The sequence below is a fragment of the Malaclemys terrapin genome, chromosome 12, assembly GCF_027887155.1.
Source record: "Malaclemys terrapin pileata isolate rMalTer1 chromosome 12, rMalTer1.hap1, whole genome shotgun sequence".
Lineage (NCBI taxonomy): Eukaryota > Metazoa > Chordata > Testudines > Emydidae > Malaclemys > Malaclemys terrapin.
This window is the reverse complement of record NC_071516.1, coordinates 44,055,701-44,065,064: the sequence shown is the minus strand read 5'-3', so window position 1 is coordinate 44,065,064 and position 9,364 is coordinate 44,055,701. Positions and strand designations below refer to the sequence as shown.

General features: G+C 46.5%; 1 protein-coding gene across 1 annotated transcript; it reads right to left on the bottom strand.

The window, feature by feature from the left end:
- Positions 1 to 3,514: 3,514 nt before the first annotated feature.
- On the bottom strand, positions 3,515 to 4,453 carry LOC128846669 (olfactory receptor 734-like). Its single transcript, XM_054045911.1, has one exon. The coding sequence runs from the start codon at positions 4,451 to 4,453 to the stop codon at positions 3,515 to 3,517; it is 939 nt and encodes a 312-aa protein (XP_053901886.1).
- Positions 4,454 to 9,364: the final 4,911 nt, after the last annotated feature.

The window sequence follows — 9,364 nt, the reverse complement described above, 5'->3', positions numbered from 1 at the left end:
ATACCTTTCATTACAGAAATAATGAGGGACAGCAACATTTTGTTTATACATAGGCCATCTTGATATCTCATTTCCTCAGTTGTTTTGACTCTTGCCAACATACAATTATTTTCTATACCTTATCTACACAAGGTCTTCTACACTTTATCTATGCTGAGGTCATCATGACTTCTTACACAGTTCTTTCTCACCCGCCTCACACAATCCTCGCTTCTACAAATCTCGCGTTATCAGGGTTACAGTTAGCCTGACTCTTGCTAACAAACGTCATGCATTACAGTTCCCTTCTGTCAGTTCTTTTCTCTGCTTCCACAGAGCGCTCAACTCATGGGCTCTGAGCTATAATGACAGACACACTCAGACAGAGCAGGGCTCACCCCGCCAGTAGGGGCAGCAGGGACACCCTCCCCCCACAGCCAGCCATAAGCGCCCCACAAAACACGCCCAGGGACTGGCTGCAGAGACGAATGAGCCACAGCAATGCCTATCTGGAGGGTCCCACCCTGGCCAAGATGTGAGCTACGGCTCCATAGCCACATCAGGACCAAGATGCTTCCACACACACCCACCAGCAGACATTTCAGTGTCTTAGGAATGTTGCTGGTTGTTACACGTAGCTGCCTAAAGGGGTTAGGTGCCTCCCAGGTTCAGTTGCAGCTGAGTGGGGGTGTGGAGGTGGAGTTGTCAGGATCTCATGTAGCCTAAATGTGAGAGGTAGGCTCCTAAGGTGGAGGCTGGGTGCTGGATCTAGACGCTAGTGCCCTCAGGAGACACCACAGCCCACAAGTTGGGGATGTTTGGGGTGAGATCCCCAGGGGTATCGAGGCTCTGTCTCCCCGCAGGCGGGCTTCACAAACTCAGCCAAAAAATCTCTAACAAAGGAGCTTCTACCAGCTGGTCAGGAGACCCCACAATGTCCTGGCCACCCACAACCCCCCTGGTCAGAGTTATCCAGGTGTGATCTAGAAGGAGAAATGTCCTGTATGGAGGAGGAGGACTGAAGATAGGTGGGACGCTCAGCATGGTGGAGGAGATACTGGGAGATGCAGAAGACCCCCAAGGGTATTCCAGCAGGAATCAGGTATTCAAATTCCTTAGGAGGCTTCATAAACCCACCCTTGGGATCTCATTGCAAAAGCTGACAGCTCTGAGCAGTTAAGGAGAAGATCCCTGTCAGAAGGGAGCTGCTGGCCCCTGTCGATTACCTTTGGTTGTCCTGGTATTTGGAAATTGGAAAGTCCAGACCCCCACTGAGGTTATTGATCCATACTGGAACAGCTTCAACGGGAGACATTCCCACAGCAGGTTATCCCATTGCCCAGTGGTGTAACTGTGCTGCTATAAAGCAGGAGACCTGGCTTCCTATTCCTTCTTCACACCATGGAGATGGGGGACTTGAGTCTGGGGCTTTCACATTTCATTTTGCGTAGAATGAATATTTCCATCTACCCTCCCACTCCACATGCCCCCCCCCCCCACAAATTTCCAATTCACTTAGTATTTTATGGAATTTTTCAACTTGGTTTCGGTTGTCCCAATTTCAACCCCACCCCTGCTTTTTTCGAAACAGCCAGCAAACTGCAAAATCAGTGATTCACCCAGTTCAGTAGCCACAAGGAATACTGATGTGATTCGCCCTCCTTGAGTGCATAGTGCCCACAACAAGAACAACAAGAACAACCCAGTATTGATTTAGGTACGGTAAACACCTGGCTATGCAGCACCTGGCACAACGGGGCTCTGATCTTGGTTGGAGTCTATGCAGCGCCTGGCATAACAGGGGCTCTGATCTTTGGGTGCTTCTTTATGTGATACTCTAATAGAAATAAAGATTTCAATGGAACTTGGGCAGTTTACTCCAGCTGAGTATCTCTCACAGTGGTTTGCAAATTTTTTCATTTGTGAAACTCTGAAATACTTTGAATGGAGGTGATATAGTCTACAGACCTCCAGGGGTCCATGGACCACAGGTTGAAAACTACTGATCTATCATATCTGTGGGTGGTACAGTGAAAGCCATGTAAAGGAGATGGATGGGCCAATTGCATTACAGTTACTGGAACCTGGCCAGGCAAATTCCTTGGTGGCTTTGAAAATCTGACTCATGGGGGCAGAGTTAATGCTTTGAGTGCAACATTTTCCTGAACTGCATGTCTTAGTTTTGCTGTCTTTATGTTCTCTTAATGTACAGTTGTGGGATGGAGTGTCCTATGCCATTAAGCAGGGAAATTGGAGAAGGAAAAATAGAAGAGGAAGCTACTTTGCTCTCTGGGGCTTTGAAATCTTGCTAGGAATTGGCACATAGGACAGAGTAAAGGTTACATTTGAAGGGATTTTTTTATTTGCTTAAAAATAGTTCCATATTGACAGTTCTCTCTCAGTCCACCTCATGCTCTTAATGAAATTCTCACGCACCCATATTCACAACTATGTAATTCCTCACAAGATACTCCAGAGATAATCTAGATTTACCCCACATAGAATAAATAATCAGTACACGGTTGCTCCATAGATACTACAGAGCTATTCCATGGATATGACAAAATTACTACATTGTTATTACTCTGTAGATACTACAGAGTTAAACAAAGTTACTATCTATATAATACTGATTTGCTACACAGTTCTTAAACAGATTTTATAAATTTAGTACATAGAGTCTATACAGTCAGTTCACATTTTTCGCTGAGGTACCACTTATGTACTATAGAATTGCTCCACAGATACTAAAGAATTACACAATGTATCATACAGGGTTAGTATATAGTTATTCCATAGACATTACAAAGTTACTACTGAGTTGCTCCACACATAATACAGAGTTCGTTCATAGATGCCACAGAGCCATTAAAATGTTACTCCATTGCTATTACAGGTTTACTCCATATATATGAAAGAATAAATCCTGAGGTACTACTGTATTTCTATATAGATACTACTGAATTACAGTTACCCAGCCAATAGTGTATGCTTACCTCACATTTACTACAGAATTACTCCATGGCTTATACAGAGTTACTAAAAAGTTACTCGATAGATACTATAGACTTACTGCTGAGTTTCTCCACAGATACAGTAGAGTTACTCCATATGTAAAATAGAATTACTACAATGTTAGTTCACCTATACTACACAGTTACTAAAAAGTTACTCCTTTGACATGGAAATTTAGTTTATAGGTATTACATCGTAAGTACATAGATATTAAAGAGTTACTACAAAATTGCTCCATAGATATCATAGAGTTACTCTGCAGACACTACAGAATTACTTCACAATTACTCCATAGATACGTGAGACTTGCTCCATCATTAGTCCATAGATAGAACCACATTACTCCAATGTTACTCTAGTGTAATTCAATGCAGATTCTGGCTCATCACATTGATAAAAAATGTATAGATTCATCAGTTAAGAGCCCAGAGGAGACTGTTGGGATAATCTAATATGACACATGCCAGAGAAATTCCCTGAAATAATTCCAAATCCTGCATTTCTGTATTTTGACTTCCTTCTATTTCCCGCTCCAGAGCCCATGTCTACTCAGCAACCTCTTCATTGCACTGATGATCTCCTTGTTCCTGAGTGTATAGATCATGGGGTTCATGAGCGGGAAGACAACAGTGTGGAACACGGCCACCACTTTGTCCAGGGGGAAGCTTCGGAAGGGCCGGCAGTAGATGTAGATGGCTGGGCCAAACATGATGAAGACGATGATGATGTGGGTGATGCAGGTAGAGGCCGCTTTGCTCATCTCCTTTGAGGGGTCACCCGCACGCAGCCGGACCAGCAGAGCCCCATAGGAGATGAGCAAGAGGAGGAAGCACATCAAGGTGGCCAGGCCACTGTTGAAGAACATGAAGAACTCCAGAATGTAGATGTCAGTGCAGGCCAGCTTGATCACCTGGGTGATGTCACAGAAGAAATTGTCCAGCTCGTTGGGGCCACAGAACGGCAGCCGGATAATCAGCGCCACCTGCAGGATAGAGTGCGTGAAGCCTCCGGCCCAAGCAGCCCCAACCAGGGCACAGCAGACTTCTCTGCTCATCATGCTGGCATAGCGCAGGGGATGGCAGATGGCCACGTACCTATCAAAGGCCATGCCCATGAGCAGGAAAACTTCCGCCCCTCCTAGGAAGTGTAGGAAGAAGAGTTGGGCCATGCAGCCCCCATAGGAGATGTTCTTGTGATGGGAGAAGAAGTCAGCCAGCATCTTTGGGGGGGTGACGGAGCAGTAGCAGATGTCCAGAAAGGCCAGGTTGGCCAGGAAGAAATACATGGGGGAACCCAGGTGAGGGTCACCCTGGATGGTGAGGATGATGAGGACGTTGGCTGGGAGGATCATGGAGTAGAAGATGAGGAACAAGACAAAGAGGAAGAGCTGGATCTCCCGGGTCTGGGATAGCCCCAGCAGCACAAACTCCGTCACCCCTGTGCTGTTTCCACGCTCCATCCCTGTAACACACCCACATGGTACATTATCATTGCTACAATTGTTGACTCGAGCAGTTAGCCAAACATTCAGTGTTTAGTGGGAATTTCTGGTTGGGAGGGGAATTTGTTGACGGAGTCAGGAATTTCTTTGATGCAATCCTGCATATTTACAGAAAACATACAAGTACTGTTTCCCTGAGCACAGGAGGAACCAAACAACAGGAGAAAGTGTCTTTGATCACCACTCAAATCCTCTTTCAGCCGGCATCCTAGCCTGAAATTTTGCTCAGTCTCTCGGCTTCTTTCACCTTCAATCTCTCCGTCCAGCTCCTCACTCAAACACACCCCCTTACCCAAACAATACCCAGCAAAGCCATCCACCCACATAATTCCCATTCCTGGATGGACTAACATTTGCCTTTGTTTTCTCTCTCACACCTATCCTAAATGAGGGGCAGCACTTATTTCCCAGAAGAAGTGAGGTTTTAACTCACGAAAGCTTATGCCCAAATAAATCTGTTAGTCTTTAAGGTGCCACCAGACTCCTTGTTGTTTTTATCGATACCTACAATCCAACACCGGACGTGGCCTTGCGATACACGGACATCCTGTACTAGGCTTGGAAGTTTGAGATTTTTATTGTCCAATGTCTGTTGATGTCGATTTCATCAAGCACACACACAAGCCAATGAAAAAAGATTTTCCATCAATAATAATGAAAATTTACAAAGGCAAAGGAAGAAAAATGCTGTTAAAGAATGTATCTGAATTTGACTTAAGGACATTTACTTTGTATATTTTGACATGTGATGTTGACCATTTGTATTTTAATAGTTATAAAGATTTAACATTTTGAATCTCAACATCTGCTGTCATGAAATAATTATTATCACCACTGTTTGATTCCCCCCTAATTTCCTGTGTGAAAATGTATATTGCTAAACATCCAAAAATGACTTCAAAATAAACATCACTATTATCTGTGTAGATTATAACAAAATAAAAATGGAATTCTGCTGAGTATGTATAACACAGGCTATAGGAGTTCCCTGTATATGTTCTGGTTTGAATTAGAGCAGATCTTTGAGAAAAACAGCCCCTCTTGATTTAAAAATTGTCCCTGATGGAGAATCCCCCACATACCAACAAGATTTAACCCATCCAACACATAATTATAATTTATTAATTGTATTGGGGGCAGGCATTTCCATGAGTACCGCAAAACATTCTGGCAAAAAACTAGCACTAGTGGAATCAATGGAGCCCTCGTTATATAGATTGATGGCTAGCGGACAGATCTTAACAAGTAGTCATCAATGGCAATTCCTCATCTGGTGGGTTGTTTCTAGTGGAGTTCTGCAGGGATCGGATCTTGGTCTGCTGCTATTCAACCTCTTTAACAGCGATAGGGAAGTGAATATAAAATCACTGGTGATCAAAGGCAGATGACACCACTATTGGGAGAGTGGTAAATAATGCTGAGGCTGGGGCAGTCACATGGACTGAGCCAGATCGCTTGCTGATCCGGCCCCATTCAAAAAACTGTGTTGGAGTACAGCCAAATTGAAAGTTATACATCATGCCTACAGAACGGGGGACTGTGTCCTGGCAATTAGGGACAGAGAAGGATTGACAGCTCAGCATGGACGAGCAATTCACCTTGATGTATTAAGAGGGCTGTGGTGAGCAGGAACCCAGCACTGTACTGGGCATTGGTGAGAGCGATACTGGAATCCTACGCCCAGCTCTGGGGTGCACGTTTTTAAAAGGATGCTGGCAAATTGGAGGGGTGGGGGCATAGAGAGCCACAAAAATGATCTGAGGGCTGGAGAAAATGTCTGGCAGCGAGAGATGTAAAAGGCTCAATCCTTTTAGTGACTGAAAAAGAAGATTAAGAGGTGATTTGCTCACGCTGCATAAGGACCTTCCCAGGGAGAAAAGACCAGCCACTAAAGGGTTCTTTAATCTAGGAGAGAAAGGCAGAAGAAGAACTAATGGCTGGAGGTTAGTGGTGGATTGTCCATTTTTTGGTTTCTTCAGATCCAGACCTTTCCGGAAGATGCTTTAGTCAAACACAAGTGATGGGGTTCAATACGGGGGCAGTTGGGTGAAATCCACTGGCCTGGATTATACAGGAGTTCAGACTGGATGGTCTAGCGGTTGCTTCTGGCCTTTAAATTTATGAATCTAAGAATCAATGAATGTATGAATTATGGTAATGTTTAGGGGTTACTGAGGTCAGACCTCCAAATATGTCGGGCGCTGCATAGACCTGACCAAGGTCATGGCCCTCCCCATTATTTATGCATTCTATTATTTATGTATTTATAAATTCCTTTATGCATCTGTTCATTTATTTGTTCCTTCTCCATTTCTCTCTACATTCGTTATTTACCTGTCCATTTATTTCTCTTATTTTCTGATTTATTCCTGATGGCCATCATGTCTGGCATCCATCACCTCTGTAGTAGAAATGGAGCCTGAGACATAAGCCCTTTTATCAGAGGGCCAGTCTGAGGCCCGAGGCCTGAATTAAAGTAGTTGTCAAGCCTTGCTGACATAAAGCAAAGTTAGCAAAAGTCAGGCTGTGAGTAGACGTCAGGCTATGCCTGTGTGCACACTCTCAGAACCTGGCAAGAACAGGGCTGATATTGCTGAAAAACACATTCCAAAGAAGTACTAGGCACAGGACACTCATGCAAACACACTCCAGAAGTGTGGTACCAGAACATCACGATACCAAGTATGGTACACACACACCCTCTCAAAGATAACAAGAACACATTGACCCCTGCTAAAGGTAAGGTCAGGATGACAGGGTGATGGATAGAGATGTTTTGATTGAACCAAAATATACAAGGTAGAGGTAGTAACTAATGACGTCAGAGGGTTGTAATTGATGACATCAGAGGGGCAATATGTTACTTGTTTGTATTAATGTATAAAATGGAGTCTCAGAGGGAGTGTCTGTGGCTGGCCTAGGGGGCAGGGGAAAGTCCCGCCAGTGAGTGAGCTGGTCCATCGTGATGGGCATACATGTGTTAGTGGTCCTGTAGAGTCTATGGGATACTAGGACCTGCTTCATTGACAATAAACATGGCCAGGTGCCTTTGCTACTAAATGGGTCTGTGGTTATCAGGCACTTCGATTGGAGCCTGCTGTAAGGGCGATCTGGCCAGAGCCAGTGCAGCACGCAGAGAGAACTGATACACGCAGCCAGCATCTGACAACAGCATTGACAGCCAGACATTCATTCATTTCTTCTTCCATTCGTTCATGGATCTCGCCATGCATTCATTCTTTTAATCACAGATTCATTGTTTCGTTTCTTAATTAAAACCTTCCTTCCCTTTAATTTATACCTTCCCCATTGATGTGTTTAGTATCTTTCTTTCTTTCCCTCCCTTCTTTGTTAGTTTAACCCCTCAATGAGGAGAAGTTCCGCACACATACAGCCAGGCATCACGCTCGCCTTGCTAGCTTCTGCTTTAGCCATGTATTAATAAATGCCCTCACATATTTATCCCTCCATTGGCTCATTCATTCCCCAGTTACCCATTCACTGCATTGACTGAATCGATATATATACACGGTGGCAGTTCAATGGGAACAGCAACCCTAAAAGCTCCCTGACATCCTCTGTCACACATGCTATGAAACCTGAACTATCCTCCTGAAGCAGCATACAAGTCTGTTAGCGGGGGGGGGGGGACGCTTTGGATTTGGATTGAGAGGCACTGGCAGACCTATGGGGGGGGCAGGGCTGGGCTAGCAGGGAGCTGTGGGTCAGGACTGAAGGAAAACGGGAGAGGTAGGATTGCGGGGATCCCAGGACTAGGCTAGCAGGGGGCTGTGGGTCAGGACTGAGAGGCACCGGCAGAGCTGTTGGGAGTGGTGGCAGGGCTAGGATAGTAGGGGGCTGTGGGTTGGGAATGAGGTGCACCAGCAGAGCAGTGGGGCGGCAGGAGAGGGGGAAAGCCCTGGGCTTGGCTAGCAGGGGCTGTGGGTCAGGAGTGAGGGGCACTAGCAGAGCTGGGAGGAGCCCAGGGCTGGGCTAGCAGGGGCTGTGGGTTGGCTTGAGGAGCATTGGCAGAGCCGATGTGGGAGGTTTAGCATAGGAGGGTGGTTCTGTCGGTCCTGAGGGGCAGCCAGAACTGGAGAGGGAGGGCTGGTGGGGACAGAACAAGAGGGGAGGACAGGCCGACACTCACCCTGCGCTGCCTCCCACAGCCAGGTCCCATCTCTGTCCCCGCCTGCTTCATGGCCCAATCCCCTCATAAAATCCCCTGCTATATCCCCTCTGGGGCCCCCATGGGAGTTCTGGGAGACGAGCAATGAAGGGAGGGAGAAGCAGGTGTAGCTCAGCACTCAGGGGTCTCATTAGCTGGGACTGAAAATACATTGCTACTCTGCAGAGCTGGGTCAGGTGGGGACTGGGGAAACTGAGGCACAGAGCAAGGGAGGGAAGTCACTGTGCCCCTGGAATGGAACCCAGGAGTCCCGAATCCCCCGCAGAGAGATCCCCCTGCCCCATTATAACTGTTAACCAGGGCACTCAGCTAAGTTCAAGTCATTGACCCAAATCAAGCAGAGGCAGGATTTGAACTGGGGGGTTTCCCACTTCCTAGGAGAGTGCTCAATCTCTGGGGCTCTCAGGTATAAGGACAGACGCACACAGACAGAGCAGGGCACACACCACTAGCAGGGGGCAGCTGGGACACCCTCCCCGCAGCCAACCACAAAAATCTCCCCCCCCCCCCCCCCGAGCACACCCAGGGACAGGCTGCAGAGACGAAATAGCCAGATCAATGCCTAGGTGGAGGCTCCCGCCATGGCCGAGACATGAGCTACGGTTCTGTAGCCACATCAGGACCGAGACACTTCCACACCTGCCCACTGGCGACATTTCAGCGCCTTGGGAATGTAGCTG

Coding starts and splice junctions, on each gene's coding strand:
- LOC128846669 (XM_054045911.1), bottom strand. CDS start 4,453: ATGGAGCGTGGAAACAGCACAGGGGTGACGGAGTTTGTGCTGCTGGGG.